The following is a 15,336-nucleotide window of genomic DNA, read 5'->3' as shown; positions in this document are numbered from 1 at the left end:
GTTTAAAGTGTTCCAAATAAGTGCCAAAAGCTCTTTAATGTTTTCTCTACCAAACAACAAAAATTAATTTACTTTTCTGCTCCTGCCACGTGCAAAATGCATAAGTTTAGGAAGCCTGAAATCCGCTCCTACATCTTTGGCTTCTTGCAGCCATCAGCTGATAACAGCATTCCTGAAGCAGCACTTTCAGCAGCAGGCAGTAAGCTGATCCAGCTTAAACAGAAAACAGTCGTGGGTCAGAAACAAAAAGCTGCCAACTTAACCATAATAAACCAGAGGGAAGAACTTAACATGGGAACAATGAAGGGCTGAGGGAAGAAGAACTGATATTTGGAGGGAACAGGCCAGCCATCACTGTTCAGATTTAATCTGTACATTAAACTTGTTCAGATTTAAGCTCCTAGAACACAGGTGACTGAAGGAAAAATCTGGAAATGGTGACCAGATCTGTTTCTCTGCAAACTGTGATATTACAAACTGATTTTATATGCCCAGTTGTACAACTTGGTCAAATTCTTTGTCCTTGTATATAGCCTTTGAATGCAATTGCTCTAAGGAAGATCCTTTCCACTTCCTAGTTTCTCCAGTCATAAACTTCACCATATAAACCCTAAGCAATAATATCAGGATTGGGTACAAGTGAATCATTGTAAGGAGATAATAGGTCAGATTTATGTTAATATTTACTTAATCATACCCAATTTACTTTAAAGTTGTAAGTGCCAGACTAATTCCTTTGAGCCTTCCCCTACTACACTGATAAATGACTGACATATTTGCTCTAATTGTCCCACAATAAATTTGTGTGTATTTAATACTGCTACTGTGGGCTTTCTGGCATTTCAGTATTTCAGTCCTGCTGAGATCAAGGGTACTTTTGATGTCAGGCGCTATCTACCTCTAGATCAAAGGCAGCACTACTGAATACGGCTTCAAAATAAAGTTTTAGTTCTTAGTCTTGTCACAAGTCAAGTCAACATCTAAAAATAAAAGGAAATCAAGTTTGAAATTAAGGAGTTTTTGTTGTCAATTTTACTTTAGAAAACTTCTCATCAGGCAGAAAAGATTCCCAAGCAAAACTATTTCAGTCCTAGTATCCAAAAACCTGTAACAGAAAAAACACACTGGGAGAAACAGAAAAACACAGGGAGACTACTCATAACCGTAAACGACAGAGCCAAGTTGCTGAAGAGGATTCACATACTTATAATAGCTACATAATAAAATTAAGATACCTGAAGTCAAAATTCTCTCCAATAGTGCACTGCCACATCCACAGCCAAGACTTGAAGGAGGGATTACTTTAACAGCACATGACAAACAGGGCCAGAAACTGATCTGGTTTAACAACTGCTACAGAAGAGGAAGGGCTAAGTGATTTTTAAACCTGATCTTGGTGAGTCAATGTGTTAAAACAATCACAGTACAGCTGACAGACGGAAGCAAGTTACCATGAAGACATAAAAGCAGGAGCAGAGTGCAGAAACAAGAAGGCAGGGCAAAGAAATATTCCACTAAGATGGGCCTGAACCTCCTGGGGAGGGCTCTAATCCTCACAGCCTCTGTAAAAGCAGTGAAGAGCTTCACTTCACAGGTACAAATGGCTTTCACTATTACCAGCTGTACAGATGAGATAAGCTTGCTGATTAGTTCATTTATTCAAATTAGTTCATTCAAATATCCAATTAATTTTATCTTGGAAGAAAAGTGACAACTATCAGCTGAAACAAGCTGAAGGAAGAGCAAATTCTAAATAGTCTTGCTTTGCTTGGACAGTGACTTCAACATGGGGAAACTATCTATTAAAATACGTCAGAAAAGGAGTATCACTGTGTTATGAACAGGAAGATTTCCATGGAAAAAAGTCAAAGCTGAATCATCTGCTGAAATTTAAGAAAAATTACAACATCTGGATACTTAGAAAAGTCCCTGAAGACAAATCATACTAAAAATCTGTTCAAAATACAAACAGTTGATCAGAAGCTTTAAAATACATCAACTTCACTTGACACTCAGTTACAAATACCCAGCCAAAACTGAATAAAACTGAACAAAACAACTTGGAAAGCGTATCTAGGCTTACATATAATGACACAAAAATATTTTCCAGGAAACCAGGGAGACAAGCTTTAGCAAGTTCACAATTGGCTAGGATGAGTGAAGTGAATCAAAAACTTGAGCAGCCTGGGGGTATGGAAATCAAGAGAAGAAACACAAGACATTAGCTGCTGCAAAAGTCATAGCTTAGGCAAAGCTGCACACCTGCAGCACAATAGAGTAGAAAAGTGCTGTCAGAGGACAAGATTTCATGAGAACTGCCTGCTCAGTGATCTCCTACACCAACACAATACTCTCTTTTCTAGCATTGCTCTGCATAACATCTAGAAGTCAGATGTTTGAGTGACAGCCTCCAGTCACAGATATGATCACAGGATTGGGAAGCCTGCCACATGAGAGAAGGCTGAGAAAGCTGGGTTTATTCAGCCTAGAGACAAGAAGGCTCAGGGGAGACCTTCTTACCATGTTCCAGTATTTAAAGGGTGGCTGCAACAAAATAGCCTCCCCTTTCAGAAGCAGTCACACGGAAAAGACAAGGGGTGATGAGCAAAAGTTACTGATGGGGAGATTCTGGTTGGACACAAGAGGAAAATTTCTCATAATGAAAAAAATCATCCACTGGAATAATCTCCCCAGGGAAGTGGTGGATTCCCCAACGTTGGACACTTCTTAGATTAGACCTGACAGGATGCTGGACCATCTAGTCTATGTCATGCTCTGCTTAGAAACGGTGGACCATATGATTCCTAAGGTCCTTTCCAAACTTGTATTCTGTGATTATGAGATGTACTTTTCCCTGATCAAATAAGACTTCTTTTAATTTTCATTATAAGATTATGCCAGAACAATCCTTCATTGCCAGCAGAGTACCAATGACCTAAACATGAACTCAGCAAATTGAGTTTTAGATTATTAGATACTCACTTCACTGGCATACAGATTTTCTACAGATTGTTTACTGCTTTCTCCTGTAGCTAGGGAATGCAGCAGTGATTTGTAAAATCATCATTAGTTCCAGTTAAAGTCTAGAATTTCATTATCTAAAGGGGCACCAAATTTCCATTCGCTTTATTGGATAATACAATAAATTTCAATCTTGGCCTGATTTCACTGCATTCCTCCCCTACGTATAAACAGGCTCCCCACAGCTCACCACTTCTGTGGTCAGACACAGGGAAAGAAGACCAGACTTCTGAAGGCCACTGCATGCCCCTACCTCCTCCCAGTGACCACCCCCAAAATGCTACATCTCCGGTTCAACTACAGGGCCACCAAGACTGAGCACACACTGTTGGACTCACCGGTTCCAGCCACCCAAGCGTGCTGCTGAGGTGTTGGCAAGCCATTCGGCTCAAAAGCAAAATTCTTATCCCCCACTAGCAAGGCCTGAAGCAAGTGTCATATCCCATTATGTAGAATATGGCCACTAAATAGTTGAAACCCCAACAGATGAAACAGCAAATAAAGCTCCTGCCACTACAAGATGTATTTTTAGTTCCCTAGTCAGAGTTGCACCACCTCACCAGAGGCTGTAATAACTCTGGCCAGACTCCATGTACAGAAAGTATGTTATCAAGATTTGAGTGACCCTCAAGAATAACGGACAGAAGTGAAAATTTCTAAGCTTTAAGTCTTAAAATACCAACTGCCCCTGCCTTCAATTCTGTAAATCAAGTAGAAGATACTAAAAACACAGGACTAGTGTAATTAAGCTGTTTAAATTTACTTTCTAAACACAAGACTGCAAGTTTGGTGTACCCTCTTTAACATAAACAACAGAAATAATCATTCAAGTTTACATCACATAGGGGCACTTCATAATAAGTCTAAATATTTCTTCCTCTCAACAAGGATGTCTTGTATCCTCCCATCATTTATACCCAAAAAAATGGATTATAAAGTACATAAAAAAAGAAATATCAATACCAGCTATAAATATCTGACTTAAGTAGCATGCTTTAATAATACTGTGCAATACAATTAAAAGTTCTCACATGGCATTTCTTCTGTCCCTAGAAAACACAGATGGATTATCTACAACACAATTCTCTACAAATGAAAGATAAGCCTTTCTAGGAATTGTCAGCCCTTGACAGCAATACTCAATAGACATACTTACACTGCAAAATAGCTAAGAAATTGTTCTGTAAGGTCATATATTTTATAGCAAGGACAGTATGACGTACCTTGTGCAAGCATGTTAAACTCCAAGAACAGTGCTATGTGATAAAGCTCCATAGCTTCTTCAGCCCTAGTCATGTTTAATTTTCCTGCTACAAGAGCTTGAACTTCACTTAAACTGCCCACTGAAGGACTGGAGTGCAAAACTGAGAGGTCCACCACATCTGTATACATACAGTTCAAAATCACCTTAGCATATTTTTTTGGTATGATAGATTCATCCAATACAATTCTAGTTGGAGTTCGTAGAGTTCGGTCTGTGATTTCTTCACCAGTTCGTATCCTCCTCTGCAGCAGGTGACGAAAAAACGGAGATCGTGATGAAATAACAGCTTTGTGAGCTCTGAGCTCTTCATCTAGACAGTTGTGACTTCCACCAAAAGTTTCAACTATGTCAGAATTGGATGAAAAGCTAAGAACCACATCGTAGTAGCACATGTAATCAAAGAGCGCACGCATGTCAACATCTAATGAATTTGGTGTTCCAAATTCTTCACTAAGCTGCACAAGGATATCAACGTTTTGGAATCTTGAATCCTCCATTCCAAACTCGCCTGTATAAAGGTAGTGTAACAAAGCAGAAAACATGGGCATATCTATGCCAGCTGTGTTAATATCCATTATTATTTCTGCCCCATACTCTGGTGAGGAAGAAAGCAGCGTTTTAAAAAATGGACATCTTGCTGCCAGTATCGCACGATGCACAGGAAAACAAGTTTCTTGAAATATTAAGTCTACATCAGTGCAATATTTGTACTGATAAAGTTCAGCCATGTCTTTTTGTAGCGTTCTGGCTTCTGGTCTTGCCAAATTAGCTTGTAGATAAAGTTCCTTTAAGGCTGACGTCCCCTCATATTCTTCTACTAATGCATTAACATCTCTGACATCCCAGCCTGAGAGGAGCTCGCGCATCTGCTTAGCATGGTCAGCAGACCGGCTAGACTTCCGACGCTTAATGAATTTCTTCTTGAGGGTGGCAAGGCCAGAGGTTTTCTTTTTCTTGTCTTGAGGTTTCTCATGGCCATGGTCAAGGCTATAGAGCTTTGATTCACAGCCATAACCTTGATGAGAGTAGGATGATGTCCCTGAAGGCAAAAAGGAAAATTGAACACATTTATTCTTTACATTTAAAGGAAGGGCCATAAGACATAACCAGTCCATCAATGTCTCTGACAGTTACACAGTTTTTCCTTCTGAGATGAAATAATTCAGCAAGTTGGAAACCTGACTGAAACCCTTTCTACCCATTAATTATTATTTTTTTCTTCATTTATAAGCTTTTTTTTTTTAATGCACTCAATTTTAAGAACCAAGCAGCTGACGTAACTTTGTAGCACATGGTAGGCTTATCGAAGCAGGAAGAGAACACCGTGGTTAGAATGTTACAAATGTCACTGCCCTCGCTACCTATAGGAAGAGAAAAACAGCCTTTTTAAAAACTTGAATGATCTCAGTTAAATAGTAGCATCTCCTCCTTCAAAGTGCTTTTTCAAATTCTGTTCTTCTAGCATTAAGAGTTATTTCAACAATAAAAACATCCCTGGTGACAGTTAGGATAAGTCACAATAAAAAAACCAAACAAAAACCAAAAACACAGTATGAAAACATTCAGGGAAAATGAGGACAATAAATACATTTTTAACACAAATTTAATAAGAAAGTTAAAATTCTATCATATGATAATCAGGTAATTCCATAAGTCAAACACACAAAATGGGCTCCTTTTCACAGAACTATAGATACCAATTTTGTGTCTAAACCTCATTCAAAAGAATGTGGAGAATGGAAGTTCTGTTGTATTGTTAAAGACATTCTTTGAACAGAGCATTATACAATCAAAGTACACAATTATTTTACCTCCCAAAAATCATCTATAGGGAAGTTATGAGCCAAACATGTCATAAAATGAAAAGCAGATTCCTCGTCAAATACCTGTGTCACAGACCCGCCCTGTTCTGCCAAATGAACCTCTGCTGATTGCCAGTTTGAACCTAGACACTATACTATAGCACTGATAACAAATTATTAACAAAAAGAGGAGTTAGAAACTGAATTTCTAGAGGTAATGGAAAGCTGAAGTAACATTTTTGTAAAAAAAAGTAGTTTCAACAGAAGCACAACTCTCACATTAAATGGCTATTTCTCTAACTTTATTTAGAATCATAGAATAGTTAGGATTGGAAAGGACCTTAAGATCATCCAGTTCCAAACCCCCTGCCATGGGCAGGGACACCTCACACTAAACCATGGCATTCAAGGCTCTGTCCAACCTCGCCTTGAACATCGCCAGGGATGGAGCATTCACAACTTCCTTGGGCAACCCATTCCACTGCGTCACCACCCTTACAGTAAAGAACATCTTCCTTATATCCAGTCTAAACTTTCCCTGTTTAAGTTTGAACCTGTTACCCTTGTCCTATCACTACAGTCTCTAATGAAGAGTCCCTCCCCAGCATCCCTATAGGCCCCCTTCAGATACTGGAAGGCTGCTATGAGGTCTCCACACAGCCTTCCCTTCTCCAGGCTGAACAGCCCCAACTTCCTCAGCCTGTCTTCGTACGGGAGGTGCTCCAGTCCCGTGATCATCCTCGTGACCCTCCTCTGGACTTGTTCCAACAGTTCCATGTCCTTTTTAAGTTGAGGACACCAGAACTGCACACAATACTCCAAATGAGGTCTCACAAGAGCAGAGGGGCAGGATCACCTCCTTCAACCTGCTGGTCACGCTCCTTTTGATGCGGCCCAGGATACAGTTGGCTTTCTGGGCTGCGAGCGCACACTGCCAGCTCATGTTCATTTTCTCATCAACCAACACCCCCAAGTCCTTCTCCACAGGGCTGCTCTGAATCTCTTCTCTGCCCAACCTGTAGCTGTGCCTGGGATTCCTCTGACCCAGGTGTAGGACCTTGCAGGAGAATCTGCTCCAAGATTTTGCCAAGCACAGAGGTGAGACTGACTGGTCTGTAATTTCCTGGGCCATCCATTTTCCCCTTCTTGAAAATGGGGGTTATATTTCCCTTTTTCCAGTCGTCGGGAACTTCACCTGACTGCCATGATTTCTCAAATATGATGGCCAGCGGCGAGACTGAGTGGAACCTCCGGCAGCTGAGCTGACACGAGCAGCAGACTCACAGGGGGCGGAGCCTGAAGCAGCGGCACCAGCCCTGACCGGTTAAAAACCTGCCCCAAGGAGCGCGGCAAACAGAGCAGGCAAACAGAGCGGGTCGAGGCAGTTTGTGCGGGCAGGCGAGCAGGATGGTAAGCACTCGTCGTATGACCAGGGCCCCGTCCGGCAGCTCTGCTCTGGCTGCCCCGGCGGTGGCCAGCGTAGGCACCCAGACAGAGCCGATGAGAGGGGAGGCTGCAGTGCAGAGCTCGGGGTGTAGAGAGGAGAGTGCCTGCACTGGTCTGGTGAGAGGAGGGTGCACAATGGGCAGGGCTGCACTCGGTGCTCCCTGGTGGAGGTCCTCCTGCAGCAGGTGGCTGAGCTGCAGGATGCTGTTAATAGACTGCGAGATGTCAGGGAAGCTGAAAGGAAGCAGGAATGCTTGCTCCTGGCCCAAACTGTGCAGGGGCCTCGAGCTTCACCTCTACCTCATGAAGGAAAGAAGGAGGCCATTAAGTTGGGAAGCTGGGAATTAGTGACCAAAAAAAACAACAAAAAAAAAAGAAGGAAAAGGACAACCAAAAGGAAGGGGCTTCCCCCTAAATCCCGTCTCCAGGCAGAACAGCTTTGCTGTCCTGCAGGGGGCTAATGAGGAAACGTACTCGAGCCAGAAACAGCCGGCTGATGCCCTGCTAAAGAAGATCTCTACTGGTGCTGCTAGGAAAAAGCGGCGGGTCATAGTAGTGGGGGACTCTACACTAAAAGGGACAGAAGCACTTGTCTGACGGCCAGACCCCGTCTCAAGGGAGGTGTGTTGCCAACCAGGGCACGGATCAGGGATGTGGCAGAGAGGCTGCCTGGTCTAGTAAGTCCCACGGACTATTACCCACTCCTGGTGATACATGTGGGTGCTAGGGATATATTTAGTAGCAGCCTGGGGAACATAAAGAAGGACTACAGAGCCCTGGGGGAGGTGGTTAGGGGCTCTGGTGCTCAGGTGGTCTTTTCATCAATTCTCCAGGGTACAGGGGAGGACCTAAAAAAAGCTAGGAGGATTAGCCAGGTTAATAAATGGTTAAAAGGGTGGTGTCATAGTCAGGGGTTTGGGTGTCTTGAACATGGGACCCAAGCTTGTAGGCCAGGTCTACTGGGGGCTGGTGGAGCTGCTGCTGAAGAAGGGAAAGAGCAGTTTTGGTAGGAGGCTTGCCAGACTGGTCAAGGAGGCTTTAAACTAGATATGTTGGGGGAGGGGGGCCATCATTCCACCCCAACACACCCAGTCAGTTGCCAGAACCTATAATAAATGCCTGGAGCAATGTAGAGATATCCCAGCTGCTCCAGCCAATGAGCCGGCTTTAGTTGGAGCTCAGCTCAGATGCCTCTATACAAATGCCATTACCATGGGGAACAAACAAAAGGAATTAGAGGTGTGTGCACGTCTACGGGGGTATGATATAATAGGCATCACAGAAACATGGTGGGATGGCTCCTATGACTGGAGAGTTGGAATGGAAGGTTACAGGCTCTTTAGGAAGGACAGGCCTGGCAGGCGGGGAGGGGGAGTTGCCCTTTATGTTAGGGATAGGCTGGAGAGTATGGAACTCTGTCGGGGGACAGGTGAGCAGTCCACAGAGACTTTGTGGGTCAGGGTTAAAGGGAATATAGCTATGGGAGACATTACTGTGGGCATCTGTTACAGACCGCCTGATCAAGGAGAACCTGCGGATGTAGCACTCCATAGACAGGCAGGAAAAGCCTCACGCTCACAGGCCCTTGTTCTCATGGGTGACTTCAACCACCCTGACATCCTTTGGAAGGACGTTACGGCCTGGCACAAGCAATCCAGGAGGTTCCTCGATTGTGTAGAAGACAACTTCCTTCTGCAAGTAATAGAGGAGCAGCCCAGGAGAGGTGCCGTGCTTGACCTTGTGCTCACCAACAGGGGAGAGCTGTTTGGAAATGTGACACTCCAGGGCAGCCTTGGGTGCAGCAATCATGAGATGGTTGAATTTGAGATCCTCAGGACAGTGAGGAGAGCATGCAGCAAGCTCACTGCCCTGGACTTCAACAGAGGAGACTTTGGCCTGTTCAGGAACCTGAAGGACATGGAACTGTTGGAACAAGTCCAGAGGAGGGCCACGAGGATGATCAGGGGACTGGAGCACCTCCCGTATGAAAACAGGCTGAGGAAGTTGGGGCTGTTCAGCCTGGAGAAGAGAAGGCTGCACAGAGACCTCATAGCAGCCTTCCAGTATCTGAAGGGGGCCTATAGGGATGCTGGAGAGGGACTCTTCATTAGAGACTGTAGTGATAGGACAAGGGGTAACGGGTTAAAACTTAAACAGGGGAAGTTTAGATTGGATATAAGAAGGAAATTCTTTCCTGTTAGGGTGGTGAGGCACTGGAATGGGTTGCCCAGGGAGGTTGTGAATGCTCCATCCCTGGCAGTGTTCAAGACCAGGTTGGACGAGGCCTTCGGTGATATGATTTAGCGTAAAGTCCCCTGCCCATGGCAGGGGGGTTGGAACTAGATGATCTTAAGGTCCTTTCCAACCCTAACTATTCTATGATTGCTTCTGCTGGGCCGTACCATCACTCCAATAGGTATCAGGGTGGTTGAAGTCTCCCATGAGAACAAGGGCCTGTGAGTGGGAGGCTGTTCCTATCTCTCTGTAGAGTGCTTCATCCACAGATTCCTCTTGGTCAGGCAGTCTGTAATAGATCCCCACAATAATGTCCCTTATGGCTGTTCTCCCTCTAACCCTGACCCACAAACTCTCTGTGGACTGATCACCTGTCCCCAGACAGAGTTCCATACTCTCCAGCCTATTCCTAACATAAATAGCAACCCTCCTCCCTGCCTGCTGGGCCTGATAACAATGGCAGCTTCATCTGAAGTAGTATTTGTCCACTTTCTGTTGGGAATAGTTAACTTGCTTCCATCATTATACTTGTGTAGCTTCATTATTTGTTGCCTTTTCAGATCTTCTAAGTTCAAGACACATCCAACTACAAGAGCTTCAGGGGCCTTTTGTAACTCGATCTATCACTGCTCAATTCCATTTGTTTCAGGTAGATTTGATGGGATGCTGTTTTGAGAGCAATGTTACAGGTCAGTCTGTTATAATACAGTGCTTTTAGTTACCTTATTTCAGGTGAGTATTTCTTGAACTTCAAAAGACACAGGAGCAAGTAAAAGTTGTATTTGAGAACACAGCAACTGTAGCTATTGAAGATTTCTGTAAATTGTTTTATTATTTAAGCCTCAATAATTCTAAGTAACTTTATACACTGGCTTTTCTGCCAAGCTAATCAACCCCACCCCACCCCTCCCCCAACCTTGCAACACAATGGTTTTATGATTCATCTGTTAGTGGGAACTTTGGGAAGTAACTTCACATTCCTTGAAGAAAGACCTCTAACTATTTTAGTCATGCTACATCAAATTTTGCTTGATCAAGCAACATGTTATCAATCATACTGTAATTTCAAGACATAAAAAAAAAACATTTTAAATGAAGAGAACAGCAGTAACTCAAGGCAATTTCAATAAAGGGGTATGCTGCAAAATCCACCATAAAAATTCCTTCCACATGATATACTAGGTATTATAATAGGAAAACAGATTCAGTCTCCTGATGATAGAGACAAGCCTAGAATTTCTGCTCCATTTGAAAGTATTGATTACATTTCACAATAAAAGCATAACTACGCTTTGGTCAAGCTATAATGATAGATTCTACTCCAAAAGAGCATGCCAGCTCATTTCATGAAGTATTTCAGACTCTAATGGTAATTTTGAGTATGCAGCATATTCTCTTAGATTCCACTAAAGAAAAACTAGGACACCACAAGTCTCATTTTCTTTCTTCCCTGAAGGCTGCTGTGAGGTATTACTTGCATGTGAATTGCCACAAGATACTAAAACACCATTCAAACCTTTGTGTACCCTGTGCTACTTACAAGCTTTAACTTCAGAAATACTGCACACATTGCTAATAACCCTTACAAGTAGATAAAACACTGCTACAGAAGTGCCACCACTGCTTTTTGCTAGAGGCAGAAGTAGAGAGGCATCAGCATAGCCTCTCTGGGTTCAAAACAGATAGTGGCTCCCTGCCCCTCAAAGAAAGAATTTGGAAGAGCCTCTTTTTGACCTGCCTGTAATTCCTTCACAAGGCAGTAGCATTAGAAGTAGGAAAATTAAATTTATTCCCCATTTCTACACTAAAAGGCACTGATCTATTAAATGCTGTTAAAAAGCAACAGCTACTCCATGCCCCTAGACCATATCTAGCTCTGAACACATAAATATTTACAAGAAACATATGACTGCCAAGAGAAACTACTTGGGCACTTGACAATGTATAATGGGATCTGTCTAGTTCTCTGCATGCCTACACATTTTAAAATCTAATTACAGAGCTCTATCTAATAAACATCCTGAACAGATGTACCACCCTAGAAAATGGTGTGAAATCCTCCTCCTGAATGCTGTAGACAAAACAGCAAGGAGATGACTACTGAAGCCTCTGCTAAAACAAAAGTGGTTTTGTTTTTTGGTTTTTTTTTTTACATTAAGAACACTGCATTATTTTTACAGATTTATCTTCTCTTCATAAACTGCAAGCAAATTCAGCATGAGTCAATTAACCACAGCAGCTTGGCAAAGTACAGTAGCTTCGTAGGCCGATCAGTTCTCAGCATTTAATATTCAGCCTACATTTACAGCATAGCAGCATGGTAAAGCAGCATGTCTAAAACAAATCCTGGAGCAAGTTTCCAGGAATAAGGCAACCAATACATACTATGTAGCTGTTATAACCTTAGTCCCCACATTTCCATTCTACTTTGGGGTAGTAAATAGATCTTAATGCCTTCTACATTTAAAAAATAAAAAAAAGAAAAAGAAAAATCTGTAAAAGTTGATCTAAGGTCCTTTCCAACCCTAACTATTCTATGATTCTGTGATATAACATGGAGAATGGATTAAGAGGACTTGGGGGTGTTGGCTGACGACAGGCTCAACATGACCTGGCAGCATGCACCTGCAGCTCAGAAAGCCAACCATACGTTGGGCTGCACCAAAAGGAACAAGACCAGCAGGTCAAAGGAGGCAATTCTCCCCCTCTGCTCTGCTCTCTGGAGACTGCACCTCCAGTACTTCATTCAGCTCTGGAGGCTCCAACATAAAAGTGACATGGACCTTTCGGAATGAGTCCAAAGGATGCCAGAGAAGATGCTCATAAGGCTGGAGCACCTCTGCTATTAAGATGGGCTGAAAGAACTGGGCTTATTCAGCCTGGAGAAGAGCAGGCTCTGGGGAGACCTTAGAGCAGCCTTCCAATACCTAAAGGCGGCCTAGAAGAAATTTGGAGAGGGAATTTTTACAAGAGCATGTAGGACAAGGGGAAATAGCTTTAAACTGAATGAGGGCAGATGAGATCACACATTAGGAATTGATCCTTCACTCTGAGGGTGGAAGACACTAGAACAGTTTCCCACAGAAGCTATGGCTGCCCCACCCCTGGCAGTGTTCAAGGACAGGCTGGACAGAGCCTTGGGTGACATAGTCTAAGGTGAGGCATCCCTGCCCATGGGAGGGGTTTGGAACAAGGTGACCTTTAAGGTCCTGTCCTGGGTTCAGCAGTAGCAGTCATTTTTCTCCTACCTAATAGCTTGTGCAGTGCTGTGGTTTGGACTTTCAGCCTGGGAACAACGCTGATAACACCAACGGTTTTAGTTGTTGCTAAGTAATGTTTATTCTGACCAAGGACTTTTTGAGTCTCATGCTCTGCCAGGGAGAAGGGGAAGCTGGGAGGAAGCAGAAACAGGACACCTGACACAAACTAGCCAAAGGGGTAGTATTCCATACCACAGCACATCATGCCCAGTATATAAACTGGGGGCAGTAACCCAGAAGGGCGAGATCACTGCTCGGTTCGGCTGGGTATCTGGTCAGCAGGTGGTGAGCAGTTGTATTCTTCCCTTGTTATTTCCCTTATCATTATTATTATCAGTGATAGCAGTAGTGGTTTGTGTTATACCTTAGTTACTGGGCTGTTCTTATCTCAACATGTGGGAGTTACATTCTTTCGATTCTCCTCCCCATCCCTCCGGGAGCAGGGGTAAAAAGGGGGCAAGTGAGCGGTTGCATGGTTCTGAGTTACCAGCTGGGCTTAAACCACAACAACTGTTCTATGATCAGTAAATGTATAATGACATACTAGATAATGGCTTTTTATTTTGAACTTAAATGATGAAGAGCATCAACAAAACCTTCCACATACCAAAGAGAAAGTTTTGGTGGGAATTCAGTGAAGCTTTGCAACTTCCCCCTCTTCAAACCTACTCAGTGTTTCAGCATGCAGATCTGCCTGTTTTCAGGTCTAAGGGTTTAACTTCATTCAATACAGAGACAGATAAAACATGAAGACATGTAATACAAATGCTGTGGCTGTCATTTTTTACAAAGTGTGTATATATATGTGTGTGTATATGAACTGGGGCAAACCTTTTACTGCTGTTAATTATAATATACACTGAAAATACACAAAGCCTTAAGGGGGACTTCACAGCCTGGATATCAAAGATATTAGCACTAAAGTTCTTCCTTGATATGCTATGACAGCACACACAGAATTTTCAGCCCAGAGCACAGGTCTTTACATATAACAGTTTGCGGGCTGTCTTACTCAGACCTCCAAAAGTTAGAAGTGTCAGAAAAGCTGAGACAAGAGAAAAGTCACAAAGTAAGTAATTTTTTTCTGTGCTAAGGACACCACTGTGCTTTCAGTGGTGATTAAGAAAAGAAGTAACACTGAATATCAATAAACTACTTTTTCAGTTGCAAGCCAAGGCATAAGTGTTTATGAAGTATTTATGCTATTCACTGCTAAGATCATTCTTCAGGCTGTCAGGGTTGGAGGTTTCTTTAAGCAAGATTTATCTTCTCAAAAACTGCCTTCTTTTAGATTCATCACATAACTCTGTATTATTTATAGCGTGACAGTACTTAGATCTACACTGATGTTTTTTTGCACTAGACTAAAAAGCACATAAAGGTAATATCTGCCCCAGTTACAACTGGGGTAAGAAAATACTTTAAGGGCACTTGGACTCATTTCCAGTTAAGCCTTACTTATAAATAATACTGTTAGGACAATAAGTACCTCCATTCCCCATTGACAGGAACAGGAAAAGGGCATCAGAAAAAGGTGTCTTCAAGACTGTTACTGTAACAGGTTCATTACCGGAGATCCTTCTAGCAATAAGGAAGTAATTCACTCATATGAGACACAATGCCAATACTATGATGAATACTGATGATCAAGCGTTTTCTATGCTCCAACTGTTTCACAGAAAATTTGAGGTAGAGTAGAAAATGGCAGACAGTATTAACAGATAGCTACTGCTCTTGATCTGGGAAAACTAGCATGCATGGGTTAGTTATTAAAAAGATCTACTTTATTTAAATAACCTGGCACCTGTTTACTAGCAAGTGGCAATCAACTTATTGCATACATAGGCAAAACAGATGGACAGTACTGAATTTCATGCACGATTGAGCTTGAATGGATTCAAACTGGTGACCTAGAAAATAAAAGCTCTGCAGAGCATAACTGCTAGCAAATCAAATCAAGTGTGTACACAATCAAGTCATTTATGTAAGTGACAAGATAACTGAAAAGTTACCTATGAATGTCTGTTGTGCCTGTGAATTTCCCCCTACCCTCGGGGAACACGAGTGAGGGTAGTTAGATGCATTAGCACCCATTTTCTTCAGTCACTCAGGCATTCCGCCTGCTGGCTCTTCAATGTATAATCCCATAATCCTTTATAAATCTTCAATCCCAGGTCCAGCATTCTGTTCCTCTATTTCTGAAAAACAAACACACTAATAAGTCTATTCACATTTATGTTTTTAGTAGGTATTACGTGATTTAGATAAACTCAAGTCCCCAGAACATAGTATTTTCACAAGTTAAAAG

The 15,336-nt window shown here is 42.5% G+C and overlaps 1 protein-coding gene across 4 annotated transcripts in view; it reads right to left on the bottom strand.

Moving 5' to 3' along the window:
• Positions 1-15,336, bottom strand: part of BTBD7 (BTB domain containing 7) — a 58,540-nt gene that overhangs the window by 20,279 nt on the left and 22,925 nt on the right. For all 4 annotated transcript variants that reach the window (XM_062637681.1, XM_062637692.1, XM_062637697.1 and 1 more), the window contains exons 2-3: positions 15,041-15,226; positions 4,245-5,324 (exon numbers count right to left, since the gene is read on the bottom strand). In XM_062637681.1, coding sequence (XP_062493665.1) covers positions 4,245-5,324; positions 15,041-15,122 — 1,162 coding nt within the window. In that variant the 5' untranslated portion in view covers positions 15,123-15,226. The remainder of the gene's footprint in view (positions 1-4,244; positions 5,325-15,040; positions 15,227-15,336) is intronic.

The sequence above is a fragment of the Pezoporus occidentalis genome, unplaced genomic scaffold, assembly GCF_034315485.1.
Source record: "Pezoporus occidentalis ecotype Australia unplaced genomic scaffold, CSIRO_AGI_Poc_V1 ctg115, whole genome shotgun sequence".
In the NCBI taxonomy this organism is placed as follows: Eukaryota; Metazoa; Chordata; class Aves; order Psittaciformes; family Psittacidae; genus Pezoporus; species Pezoporus occidentalis.
The sequence above is the reverse complement of the archived record's forward strand: the minus strand, read 5'-3'. Positions and strand labels throughout refer to the sequence as shown.